This window comes from Maniola jurtina, chromosome 3 (genome assembly GCF_905333055.1).
Source record: "Maniola jurtina chromosome 3, ilManJurt1.1, whole genome shotgun sequence".
Taxonomy (NCBI): domain Eukaryota; kingdom Metazoa; phylum Arthropoda; class Insecta; order Lepidoptera; family Nymphalidae; genus Maniola; species Maniola jurtina.
This window is the reverse complement of record NC_060031.1, coordinates 8,123,036-8,137,415: the sequence shown is the minus strand read 5'-3', so window position 1 is coordinate 8,137,415 and position 14,380 is coordinate 8,123,036. Positions and strand designations below refer to the sequence as shown.

Here is a 14,380-nt window from a genome sequence, read left to right as displayed (position 1 = left end):
GCTAATTAATAGCTTTATTTTATAGCTTAATTAATGAGCTATAAGAAATCGTAGAGTTCTAGGTTCTGAGATTAGAGTTCTAGCTGCTAGAATTTTTTTAAATTACTTATGATGACTAAATTTGAAAATTTATTGATTTTTTCATTTGACTTTTTTTAGGTTTATATGCCAGAACTATCATTATAAAGTATGAGGAACTATAGAACTGAGATACGTGCGTACAGAGAACTCTTTTTTTTTCGCTTTGCTCGAAAATGATCTGCTACCGGAAGTTAGCAGAGCATTATTTCAACTGCGATTTTTTTAGCAAAAACGCCAGAACTATCTTTAAAAAGTATCAGGAACTATAGAACTCTTCTGCATGCGAAGGGAACTCCTTTTTATTTTTGATCTGCTGGCATATGCTCTGCTAAGTTCACGGGCACGATTCCTAATGAGTAAAACCCCAAATGCTTATTTACTCAGTTAGGTAAGAAGGCATATTTCTTAAATAAGTAAAAGTAATTACTAAATTTACGATTATGATGAGTATTACTAATAGGGATCTAGTTACTACCCTACCGGCAAAACCGTGCCACCAAGCGTTTTAGCGTTGCGGTACGATGTCGCCGAGCTATGGTTTTAATGAAATGGTCATACCCTTTCCATGTTAACCCACTTCCATCTCAGATTACATCATCACTTACCAGCAGGTGAGATCGCAATCAAGGGCTAACTTGTATCGGAATAGAAAATAAAAAAGGCGGTCTAAGGTTCGCAGGCAAAACCTTCCGTCGTATAAGAAGTTTTTTGTAATGACGTAAGCACAAATTCAGAGTATTCGGATTTTTCCCTCTACTAATGCTACATTGCTACCTGCCTAATTTTAAGATTGTAGGTCAGCGGGAAGTACTCTTTAGGTTTTGATTCCTATGACGGGTCTTGACGACAGACAGACAGACAGCAAAGTGATCCTATAATAATAATTCTTTGATCACTTTTTTTTTTCTCTGGAGATACGGAATCCTAAAAACCGGCCAAGGATGAGTATGTATGACATATATGTGAGTTTATTTATTCCGTCGTTACTTCTAAATGCCTGAACAAATTTAAATGTATGGGGTATCGTTACAAATCTTAATCATCCCGAGTAACACTATAACAAAAAAATCAATAAATTTAATAAAAAAAAAAAAAAAAAAATTAGTTCGTTTTTAGACAGGGCAGTCGTATTTTATAAATCTTTTTGATTACGACTTGTTTGAAGACAAGAACAAAGTTAGCAATAGACCCGTTACATATTAAATTACATATTATGACGTGAGATAAGTTTCGTTAACTATGATATGCAACAGGCTTTAGTAGTTATTGCAATTATCTCAGTTACATCCAGTAGAGTGAGGCACATTAAGTTGCTAGGAAGCTCCCTCGCTATTCATAAGCAAATTGTGGAGGACAGGCGTTAATTTATATTGAATATTTTAACACCACTCTAAGTTAGCGAACTTTGTTAGCTTTCTTGATTGAGTTGTGTGAGAGAACTTTATACTTAGAGTTACATACAAGTAGATGTATTAGCCTTGGTAAGATATTGTATGAAACGTACCTATTCTATTCTTATAAAAAAAAATACCTGGTCAATTTTTGTGTAACTTTATATTTAGATTTTTTTATGGGAGCATTATTTATATCTATACTTATAAATAAACTGTAACTGGACATGACATCTGGTATTAGAAATATCTACCCAGTACCCTCATCTGTTATTTAATCGTGATAGAGAATATATGCTAGATATTGTATAGATGGATACATCTTGAATAGGTTGGCTGAATTTTTTTTTTTTTTTATGTTTTAACATCATCCGCACGTGGTTTATCTAGGCAACATATTCGCGACGCTTTAATTTATACATCTAGCATATTATATAATCCTAATAATATTATATTATGTGAAAGTGTGGATGTTTGTTACTCAATCACGCAAAAACTACTGGACGGCTTTGGCTGAAATTTGGCATGGAGATAGATTATAACCAGGATATAGGCTACTGTTTATCCCGGAAAATCAAAGAGTTCCCACTGGGTTTTGAAAAACGTAAATCCACGCGAACGAAGTCGCGGGCATTAGCTAAAAAGTAATAAATATATTTAAAAAAAAAATATCAGACGAAACATACATATTTTCAATATAGACCACAACCATCCACAACATTTTTAGAATCTACCTATCTGTCTGTCCGTACACAAATCACTAAAACTACTGAACCAATTTGAATTTTTGGTACAGTGGTAGCTAAACTACCCTAAGTAAGAGGGAATAAGGTAGTTTATTCATCCAGAAAAACTTAGGAATTCTTTGGGATACAGGATCTTTTTTATTGATTTTACCTAGGACATGCCTAGGACCAATGATTAGATTTTACTCTATACTCTGTCAAATTTGAACTGACATTCACGATTTTTTTTCTTTACAAAGTTTGTATTGTCAGGTGGGTATCATAAGTTTGGTAAACAGTTTCAGAAATAGAGGATGGAACTCCCCAAAGCCAATCCATTGCGATCAATATAATCGCTTAGTAAAAAGTAGACTCTTAGCCATAATACAAAACATACAATACATTTTCATTTCTTTCCTATTACATAGTATTTAACAGATTAGATTTCAATAAAAAAAAATTGGTACACACCTAAATTTCTCAGTGCCATACAATACATGTTTCATTGCATTCGGAACTTTGTAGGAGTAGGCTAGATTCTAATAGATATAACACATTCATACCCATATTTATTTTTATCTATATGGATAGGTAGGCTCCCCGTGCGAAGCTGAGGAAGCTGAGGCGGGTCAACTAGTTGCCAATATAAAGCAAAAACAGTGTTAAAAAAAATTGTGTCTGTCTGTGCGCGTATCATGTTCAAACTACTGAAAGGATTTGGCATTTTTTAATTTGAAGAATGAAGAAATGCATAATGATAACAGTATATTTTTTTTAATGAAAGTTTCACCAAAATCGAAAAGTCAGCAATTAACTCATTGATTTTGTTAGTCCTCTGTTACATACATTTAATAGCTAGCATTTGACAAACCTAACAAGAATTTATAAAGCAAAAGGGCAATATGCTGTATTTAATTTGCAATAATTTATCTTGCACACAAAATATGCAAACAGTAACTCTGTATACTTACTTCCAGAGTCTGCTGTCAACGAATTTTGAATAATGAACAGAAGTATGACAAAAACTGCACACTTTTTATCCAAAACCATCTTGATCAGCCGTCCTAATTCTTCAATTCTTCCATTACACGTTTAAATGTTCCCACAACAGCATTTCAGAATTTCACAGTCACGATTGTTTCTGTGCTCTTCCCTTTAAACACATCCTGTCTGGAACTTGTAAGGCTTCGTAACTTTAAAGTCATTATTATTTGGTTTTGGGTTGCTAGGATAAAGTTTTGTCACAACATTATAATAACACCTGTGGGATTCGCTCAATTCCAACGAACAAGGTAGGAGTTCACTCAACTTTGTGTTCTATAAAATAGCCCCACATTCTTCAATGTGTAATGGATTATTAACTTAAAATCGTGTATACACATATAATTTGGTACACCAAACCATCAACACTTCACTCACAATTAGTTTCCTGTTTTTATAAAAACTTTTAAAGTTTCCAAAACTTTATTTGACAATCACTTTGAACTCATTTGAAGGACGAGAGCGAAACGCGTGCTTGCAGAACTGCCGCGTATGGCCGCGTACAAATACAAACAAAAGGAGTTTTCGCTACCAGTTCACTCATTTGCTTCTATTGCTTCACAGCTGCTCGATTGCGGTAGAATGACAGCTACAATGTCACGATCGCAATCACCTCTGATTGGTTGATGCTCGCTCACTATTGGCTACAATACATTGCTGCAACAAGAATATCAAAAAATCAGCCAATCACAGCATTACGATTGATGCAGATTTCTCGGAATCGACCTACAGGTTATAAATTCATTCAATCATTCGTTCTTAATACTATAGAGTATAGACTAACACTATACCAACCTAACAAGAATAATCAAACAAGAATGAAAAAGTGTTATGGTCTATTTACACAATGCCGAATGTAACGGTAGAGACGGGTAACACTGGTAAGGTGTAAAGGATTTTCAGGATGCCATTTAAAAAGTTTTTGAAAATATATAGTCGATATCAAGTCGATTGGTTATTTAGTTAGGGCGTAAAGGAAGGACAAATAAACAAATTCACTTTTGTATTAATTATAATATTTGTATGATATTACGGCTATTTTACCCGACTGCGGCGAAACCCAAAGGAAGAGTTATAATTTTAGCAGTCTATTTATGTATGTATGTTTGTATTCAGATTCTGTGTGTTCCACCGTAGCGCCTAACAGTTGGGCCGATTTTGATGATTGAAATGTCAATTGATTCGTTGTAAAGGTCCGGATGACATATATGCTATATTTCATACGAAAACAATTAATCTAACAGATTACATAAAAAAAAGTGGGGGTCTCGAATATTTTTTTTGCTATTGTATCGAGTGGGGTGTCAAATGAAAGAGGAGAAAATTTTGAGCTCATAAATTTAAATGTACTACAACATAAAATTATACCAGGCAGCAGAAAAACACTTTAATATAATATTTTAGCGTTTGTTAAAACGATTAAAGTCACGTGTTAGTTTTTAACTTTATCTTGTTACTAGACCTATTATACTGATCACGATCGATTCCAGTTACCCATTAAGGAGTTTCGTCCTCTATTTCATCAAAATCATTCATCAAAAAATCTTCTCCAATGCTCACTTACATAGTAACTAGGTACTAACCTGACATGAACCTTTGTAAAAAAAAAGAATTGTGAAAATCCGTTCAAATTTGGCGGAGTTATGTATAATTAATAATGTTTCTAATCACTTAACTTCATTTACATTATTATTATTTTTTTAAATTATATAGACTAGCGCTCGGCTGCAATCAGACCTGCTAGCAAGTGATGATGCAGCCAAAGATGGAGCGCGCTTGCCTAGAAGTTGCCTGTTCACTCTTGACTTGAAGGTACCCATATTATAGGTAGAAGGGAAAACTGACGCCGGAAGGGCGTTCCATATCCTAGCGGTTCGAATTAGGAAAGAGGAAGCAAATCGTTTCGTACGTGTTCGAGGAATGTCGACTAACTACGTACGGATGCAGACCTTGACGATGCCTTGCAGTGCAGTTATTATTTTCAACTGTACTTAGAACTGAGGGTGTCCGTTTAGTCAAATTGTAATAATAAAATGTTGTTCCGCCCACAAACTCAATCTTTATTATATTAATAATTATAAATTAATGTTTACAAGAAGACATACTTTTTACGACAATCATGTGGAACGAAACATCAAATCTCGAATATCGAATGACAGAAAAACGTCCTACAAAAATAGAACACTATTTTTGTTTCTTAAGTTTTTCTTGATGTGATGAGATTACATATATTATGTTCCAATAACATCTCATAGGTTTAGAGTTTAGACGCTGATTTCACTATGTCACATTTGCATTTGCTACTCATCTAAGTGCAAATCCGCCATTAGGTCCAACATTGCCAACTGAACTAAATAAATTGTCAATATCGGAAATCTTTCCTTAATTCCAGTGTGTGCAACTTGTGCAAGTCGCTAGATTTGACGACATTTCAAAGACGAGCGACTTTTTTCACTTTTAGCGACAAACAACATTTAGCGACTTTTGAAAAGTGGCTTGTTGAAAAAAAATGCCATAAAGTGGAGATCACGGTCTAATGCTGGGGCTTCACACTTGTGGCAAACAACAAACAGCGTTGGCAAACTCCACAAATGGCTTGCCTGCCAATCGGAACACTCCAAAGCGTTGGCAAGCATACGAAAATACCCGTCCACACGCTTGCTGTTTGTCACAAATGTCTGACGGGCAATATATATATCTTTTATCTCTGAGAATGAGGCTTGATTTGCTTATAAAAGTCAATTCCCTGATGTTCTTATTATTTATATTTTACAATTACAAGATATTTTATTTCCTGCCGAATACAAATATAAAGATTTTATTAAAAAAAATCTTACCCTAAAACGTTTGTACCTACTGTAATGTAAATACATATTATACACGAGCAGAAATAATGCAAAATATGTGAGATATCACAAAGCAATAACTATCAAACAGCCACAACAATCACAAACAATTATTATCGAAGCAAGTCAATGTCGTTACAGCGTCTGCCATGGTAATTATATTGGTTTTCTATACTGATTTTTAGCGGTTTTAACTTTTTTTACGCATGAGCCGACTTTTCGAAGGCGTCGCGGTCATGGCGACTGGCGAGTATACAGTTTAAAGAGGTGGCAACACTGTCTTTTTCTTTTTGGTCTAACCTGTCATTGCGGATTGTCGAGGCGGGTTTTTAAATCCTAGGTAATCATGAAATTTGCTAAATTCTAAGTGAAATACACAAGTTATCATGTGATAATGTCGTCTTTGTTTTATTAAGGAAATAATATTTTTCTGAAAGCTAAGAACAATAATTATTTACAACCTGTTTACAGTTTTGACAGCTACCTACTCGTGTAGTTTTCCAACTTACTGATTTCATGTTTATCTTGTGATATTTCAGCCATGGTGCGTATGAACGTTTTGAGCGATGCTCTTAAATCCATACACAATGCCGAGAAAAGAGGCAAAAGACAAGTGCTTATCCGGCCCTGTTCCAAAGTGATTGTCAAGTTTCTGACTGTGATGATGAAGCATGGATACATCGGTGAATTCGAAATAGTAGATGACCACAGAGCGGGCAAAATAGTAGTAAACCTCACAGGCAGGTTAAATAAATGTGGCGTTATTTCTCCACGATTTGACGTACCCATTAATGATATTGAAAGGTGGACTAACCTTCTTCCATCCCGGCAATTCGGGTAAGCATTGATATCGTAATAAATTAAATACTTACTTAATTTAAACATTTTGTAGCATGCATACTTTATCTGTCTGCTTGTCGTTGGCTCCGATGGTAAATAGTTTGATTATATGTACCTTTATAGTGACTCTAAAACTCCATCTTCATATTGGTTTGATAGTTTTTAAAGTTCCGTGGTTCGAAATAAAAAAAACCCATAAAGGATCACTTATTTGTCTGTCTGTCTATCTAGAAACCTACAATGTACTTCCCGTTGATCATGAAATTTGGCAGATAGCCTACCTACCTGCCAAATTTCATGATTTTCTTAAATCACAAGTAAAGGGAAAAATCCGAAAACATTGAATTTGTATTTACAGCACAAAAAATATATATATTTATTTTTGATATGGAAACCATTGTGTGCGAGTCTGACTCACACTTGACCAATTTTTATAATTAAAAATATTACTTTTCTCGCGGATGCTGTATAGCAGATAAGATAATATAACCTTTTAAAATTATACCTCCTTTTCTACTACTCTTTACTTAATAACTTGTGCAATCACAATAATAGACTATCCCCATGGAATTCAATTAATATTTTTTACTATTATTTTTTTTTTTAACACAGTGCAGTCTGTTAGTATTTATAATATGATTTCCTACATTCCTTCTGTGATTATCTAGAAATGAAATGAAACTAATGTAGTAAATAGTTCTTGATACTTGTTACAATAACTTGCTTTGATGGTCCACAAAAAATTGAAATACCAAGGTTCTTTTACCATTTCTATGTATGTATGTTGAATTCTTTAGTAAAGTTAAAACATGTTTACTTGCCATCTGGTCTGGTCAAGAGTACACTCTTTAACTAAATGTTGCATCTTTGCGATTTACTAATTTGGTTGAGGCAAAGTTTTCATTGTAATATTTTAGCTATTGACAGCTTGCACTGAAAAAATAGGACATTGGTTTTTCTTCTCAATGCCAGGTCTTTAAAATCCTTTATTATTAATACTTTATAATATGTATATTAAAACTATGTTTGAATGCAATATTAGCACAACAACCGCGGATCGCCAAATAGTTCTTGTTGGTTGTCATTTGAGATGTTGTGCAATAATAAATTGTCAAGAGTACATTTTGATGTTGCTCCTTAGCAAACATTGTTAATGCTTTTGCCTACATTTATAATAGTACTACTTATTATTATCATAAAGAGGAAATATAATTATTATGTTTGTAATTGAAACTACTGAACTTTTAATAATATTTTCACCATTAGAAATAACATGCCTAATGGCTATATAATATTATGTATATATAGGTATATAATATATAAATATTAAAATACCCACGCATTATAAGTGCATAAGCGTGTCTTGTCTGTCTGTTAGCTTCCGTCACATCCCATCCGTTTAACGATTCAGATGAAATTTGGGTAGCTTGCATGCCAGGCAAAGACTTAGCTGCTTTTGTCCCAGAAAATGAGTTTCCATGCTATTTTTAAAAAACCTTAATTTATACAGAGAAGATTACGCATGTCACATGGTGCCTTAATAAAATTTATAGAAGTCGCAGGTACTGAGATAGCTTGCATCTCATAGACAGAAAAGGCTACTTTTTATCCCAGAAAATTAAAGTTTCCACAGAATTTTTAAAAACTGAACTGAGAAAAAATGAAATTGCTGGCATCACTACTTAATATTATAAATGTGTTTGTTTGTTGGTTTGTCTTTAAATCTCGTCGCAACGGAAAATTAAAGACTTCAAGAGTGCTATAGGTTACTTTTTATCCTGGAAAATCAATGAGTGTCCATGGGATTTTTATAAACCTAAATCCACATGAACAAAGTCATGGGTGTCAGCTAGTCATCTAATAAACAAGAAATCGAGTTAAACGTTGATAAATAACTAATTTTAGTTTTACAAAACTGTTTAATTCTCTATGAAAATAATTAGTTTTGGAGTTTATTTGTGAATTGTGAGCATACCCAAAAGATATGAGAAAATCAGTACTGAGATGTAACCTTTACATACCTAAATCTCAGGCAAAGCCAAAAGCAGCAAAGCTAGTGTATAAATATGTATGTACATTGTATGTACAATTTTTTTAATAGTATATTGTTTCTTTATTTTCAGATACCTTGTCTTAACAACAAGTGGAGGCATCATGGATCATGAAGAAGCCAGAAGGAAACATCTTGGAGGAAAGATATTAGGTTTCTTTTTCTAAGTATAATCAATAAATTTCAAAATGTATGTCTGGGTTTTCTTTCATTCATCTTTAAAAATAATTATTATTTGATTAAATATTAGTAACTAAAATAAAATATTTTATGAAGGATGACCAGACAAAATAGTCATCTTCAATCAATAGACATTTTGGCTTCAAGTATCGCGTGTTGCCGTCGCACGTTGCTGTCGCGTAGTACATTCAGTTTGCTTTTAGTATTGACGCTTTTGTCCCTTCAAATATTTCTACAGAATACTTAATATATTTGTTTTTGCTTAATACCTTGAACTTTATACCCATTATTTAATATCCTATATTGCATGTATGTCTGTCATTCCTATTAGTTCCAGTTAGAACAAGTTTCATGCATTATCTAGTATGCCTGTTGTTAGTCTTTTTTTATAATTGAACTTTTAGGTGGTATTTTATAGTTATACCTACTGTTTAGAAAATTATCCTTTATTTATGACCAATCTTGTGGTTTTTTTGACGAATCGATTTGATGATTGTTTTGGGATAGGAATCGGAATATTCTCAGCGCCTTTATTTATTGAATAGCAAAGGAGTAGTTATATATGCTATTCAATAAATGAAGGCGTGACTGATCTTTTAAAAGGATCTGACGCTTGGTTAATCGTCCTCTTTCAATCGATAGAAGTCCACGGAGCTTGGCTGGACTTTGGTTTCTTCCGAAGAATTCTCTAGGACACGGTCTTGTGCCATTTGTATTCAGCCAAACATGTTTAAGCATCGATGTATTTAAGTATGTAATACTATACAGTTAAGCAGCTCGCTTGAGATTGTCGTCCACCTAGTCATCTCAGTAAATAAAGATTTAAGGTGGCTAAAAGAAAAAGGGTCTCTTAAAATTTTCTTTGCAAAAAGTCAAAAATAATTGTGGGTATGATAACTAAATTTAATAATTAAGAATAATAATTTTGATAATGACGGTTGGTCTAGTACATAATATATTTTATAGGGTATTGTATGTATATACATTTATGATAACTAGGTACCTAAATGATGTCCGTAAAATGAATTTCATCAGTGTCCCAAATCTTTCAGTTTAACTAGCAAATATTTGTAGTGATGTAAATGGACGAACTATTTGGACAATTTGTTGCACAATCGCTTACGACTAGAGGCAAGTAACGTAGGGCACACCTCCGGCCTTGGTACATACCAATAACTAGAGGTCTATTTAGATTATTATAGATGGATGAAATATTTCCTAGCATTCATTTCCAAGCTCAGTGGATACCAATGCCTGGGAATAATCTATTTTTTAGGGTTCCGTACCTCAAAAGGAAAAACGGAACCCTTATAGGATCACTTTGTTGTCTGTCTGTCTGTCCGTCGTGTCTGTCAAGAAACCTATCGAATCCTGTCAAGAATCATGAAATTTGGCAGTTAGGTAGGTCTTATAGTACAAATACAGAAATAAATCTGAAAAGCGCGAATTTGTGGTTATATCATGTAAAAAAAAAAACTAAAATATGTTTCAATTGTCAAAGTAAAATAACTATACCAAGTCGGGTATCATATGAAAGGGCTTTACCTGTACATTCTAAAACAGATTTTTATTTATTTTTATGCATAATAGTTTTTGATTTATCGTGCAAAATGTTGGAAAAAATACCTGAGTACGGAACCCTCAGTGCGCGAGTCTGACTCGCACTCAGCCGATTTTTTATTAAGCTTACTTACTTCAAATCGATATGTTTCTATACCGATTAATATTGAACACATTGATAAAATTTTTGAAAAAGAAAAGAAAATTGAAAATGTACCAGCAGTAACTACACCACAAGGCGATAAAGATGATAAAATTACCTGTTTTATGTTTGTAATAATTGCAAGTATGTTTGTGCATAGTATTCCGTCATCAGGCGATTGGTAACTGCACGAAGTATTTGGTAATTGTAGGGCTGCTACCTTTCTAGGAGAATAAATGCTACCTATGTCTTGCTTGAAATAATTCAACTTATATCTACAAGCTAGGATAAGAACCATCGCTGTAAAATAGTTAATAAGTAGTTTTTGTTTTTCAAGGCTGTAAAGTAGTTATTTTGGCACTAGTGTTAGTATTGAATTTCGAGCAAGCGAAGGATCCTAAAGGACCACGAGCGAAGATAGTGGTTCAAAAAAGAATCCTGAGCGCAGCGAGGAATTCAAAGACACACGAGCGCAAATAAATTTTCAGTCGTGCGAAACTATGGAGATACCTATACGAAATACACAACTTTTCATATCACTACAGCGAAAAAAATGCTAATTATCAAGATCAGGTCATATTGGCGGAGTAATCGCGTAATCAAACATACATAAAAAACATAGGTACCTACAGTCAAATAGAGAACCTTTTCCCTTTTTTGAAGTCGGTTAAAAATTGACTTTTCCACTCAGATTCCAAAGGACAACAAAGCCTTACCGAGCTAGTGAGGTGAAAATTATTTTATCGATCAGTTAACGGTCTAGAAGGCAACTCAAAATAGTTCTCAATCTGTGACCTTGTAAGTGTGTACATATACCTAGGTAGCTAAACCTGTACATGAACTCCACCCTTTGAAACGAAAATAAGTTTAAGAAAATCCTGTGTCGCAACTCGCAGCCCTGCGTACCGGGCAGCAGCTGCTAGCGAAGCCGCTCGGCGCACACTAGCGCGACGAGCGACCCGAGGACGGTCGCCACCCAACCCAATACCCATTCACGTTTGACGTTTCCCGTCATTCTTCAGTTGCGCACCGCACGAACTATACTACGCTCGCCGCCGGACGAAAATGTTTCTCGCGTTCTAGTGAGCTGAGGTTTCAAGTGACAGTGCTATAAGTGATTCAACAAACAACTCTTTCTGTCCCAATCGAACGTTTTATTCGAAAAGGATGATGGCTCCCGAGACAGTAGTGACCGTAGATCACAACAAGCCCGCTCCACAACAAGCGCCGCCGCAGCAGCAGCAAAGCGGAGCGCTGGATTGGATCAAAATCAACGTAGAGTATTTTAAAACCCCGCCTGGCATACTGAAAATTATTCAGTTGGTGAGTACTTGCCCATTGTTTTATTAAATTTTATTAATAGACCTGCTAACTTTTTGAACCCAACGCGAGTCGCGATTGCTAATTAGGTACGTAGAGTTATTAAGTAAACGTGTAATTACGTTGTTTCCTTGTAACTAGTCTGCATGTCTAATATATTTTTATTTTGTAGTTAAATTGGTAGATACCTATTTCTGATTGTTAAATGATTTTACCCACTGATTATTACCGAATGCTAATAAGCTTTGGCAATTCCCATGCCTAAGAATTGTTTTGCTTACTTAATTAATATTCAGCTTTAATATACTTATTCCTCGAACTTTCAGTACCTAAGTAGGTTGCAAGGTGTAGGTATATAAACAAGGTTGTAGCCACGGCGTAGGTATAAATGAGTAAGAGGCAATTTGTTTAGAAGGAGTAGGAGTATTCAGCAAAGATGATATAATCTATTTTAACCTCCTTGATAGGTTCAATTCGTTTAAGGATTCTAATTTCTAAGCTAAGGAGCCTCATGCAACTTTAACAGATCTCATGCTATTAAAGATAGCGGACGTTGGTTGTTATTTGTTACCTACACCAAGGAAAATGTAATTTATAAGTATCAGGAAAAAATAAGCGCCGATAAAATACCTAGGTACTGGGTACAGGCTATCGTTTATATTTATCGGCGCCTTAACTTCATACCTAACCTACTATGCAACTACGCAGGCAGCTCTTGATATAGGAACCTACCTAGTTACCTTACTACCGTAGCTACTCTTTACCATATACGGTAATGATTAATGAGTATTGTAGGTATACGATGTAAGTACCTACCAACTACCATCATGACACCATTGTAGGTAGTATACTAATATGTAACAAATGCTTAGGTAGGCGTACGTTTTATAATAATAATTACATCATAGTAAAATTCCTTGCGTCGCGTTGCATAGATCTCAAGAAAGTTTTGACACTTATAACATTACAAATTAGTACCTACAATGAGTAGTAGAATGTAACTAGATAGTAAGTAGGTAGGTGATAACTTAAAAAGTTACCTACCAGTTGTATTTAAGTATCATTTAGTTTAGCAGTTTATTTTGATATCTATCTCTCTATCACCTTCTCGTTAAGGCTCTTAGCGAAATAAGTACCTATTTCCTTTATGTACAAACTAGAAGTGTGCGAATTCCTACTATGCTTGCCTAAACGAGTTGAAATCGTCATACCTACCTGCCGAAGTTCAAAAGCATCGATGTAGGTACCTACTTGATGTTTAAAAGTTATGAGCGAACGCACGACTTAATTAAAAGAATTAATAATAATCAATCCACTTATAATATCAGAAGGCCTTCAAGATTCAAGAGAGAATAGGCACCTTCTAGGAGTTCTAGGCAAGCGCGCTCTACCTTAGGCTACATCATCACTTGCCAGTAGGCTTGATTGCAGCCAATCATCTCGGATACCGATGCCTTCGTCAGTCAACAATGGTGTGTAGGTAATGCACTTGCAAGTTGTTTTAAGACTTGCCAATGTCACGTATCGCATTATAGTCGGTTTGTTTACGCTACCTAGTGCCACACACAACACACACAACCTATATCATGTCTTCCATTGATTTTAGAAGAGACGTCTTCGTTAACGAAGGCAACCGTGATGTTTAGCCAGCTGCCTGCACAGGAAGAATAACCTAAAAAAAAAGTTATTACAGTGAATTTGTGTACCTGCATTCTAGTTTCCTTCTGATTTTTTTTTTTTGCAGTGTAAGTATCAGTAGAGTGCATAAAAATTAAAACTTCTTCGACTTTTCGCAGGGGAAAATATTACCGAAACGACCTATCTAAACTTTTGCTCTTTTGCACCACAGCTTGAGAGTTATAATACCCATCTTATTTTGTGGTAATAACTTTACTGTTTTACTGGCATGCCCCGCTCGAAGGGCCACATAAAATATTTTTAGATTTTTCAACTTGTATATTCACCATCTGTGAGAATGAAACTTACAAAAAGTGCGTGTCAGAATACGCATAAAGTAGAGTTCCGTAGGCCTTTTACTATAAACATTAAATGCTAGTTTTTTCTCCAAAAACTATGTAATCTTATTAAAGTACCTATTTTCAACAAAGTATCACTGGAGGAGTTAAACCTTTTTTCGACTCGCGCTTTTCATGTTCACTCTGAAAAGATGGTTTTTTTCAAAAAGCTGTGTAGCGGCAATAGGT

The 14,380-nt window shown here is 34.5% G+C and overlaps 3 protein-coding genes across 6 annotated transcripts in view; 2 read left to right on the top strand and 1 right to left on the bottom strand.

The window, feature by feature from the left end:
- Positions 1-3,760, bottom strand: part of LOC123880846 (protein sidekick) — a 98,264-nt gene extending 94,504 nt beyond the window's left edge. For all 4 annotated transcript variants that reach the window (XM_045929189.1, XM_045929190.1, XM_045929191.1 and 1 more), the window contains exon 1: positions 3,169-3,760. In XM_045929189.1, the coding sequence (XP_045785145.1) occupies positions 3,169-3,247 (79 nt within the window). In that variant the 5' untranslated portion in view covers positions 3,248-3,760. The remainder of the gene's footprint in view (positions 1-3,168) is intronic.
- Positions 3,761-6,308: 2,548 nt separating this feature from the next.
- Positions 6,309-9,167, top strand: LOC123880884 (40S ribosomal protein S15Aa). Its single transcript, XM_045929258.1, has 3 exons — positions 6,309-6,424; positions 6,624-6,921; positions 9,048-9,167. Exons 2-3 carry the CDS (start codon positions 6,626-6,628, stop codon positions 9,139-9,141), a joined length of 390 nt encoding a protein of 129 aa, XP_045785214.1. The 5' UTR covers positions 6,309-6,424; positions 6,624-6,625; the 3' UTR covers positions 9,142-9,167.
- A 2,619-nt stretch (positions 9,168-11,786) lies between these two features.
- Positions 11,787-14,380, top strand: part of LOC123880880 (CKLF-like MARVEL transmembrane domain-containing protein 4) — a 37,703-nt gene continuing 35,109 nt past the window's right edge. The window contains exon 1 of the mRNA XM_045929255.1: positions 11,787-12,179. Within this exon, the coding sequence (XP_045785211.1) occupies positions 12,024-12,179 (156 nt within the window). The 5' untranslated portion in view covers positions 11,787-12,023. The remainder of the gene's footprint in view (positions 12,180-14,380) is intronic.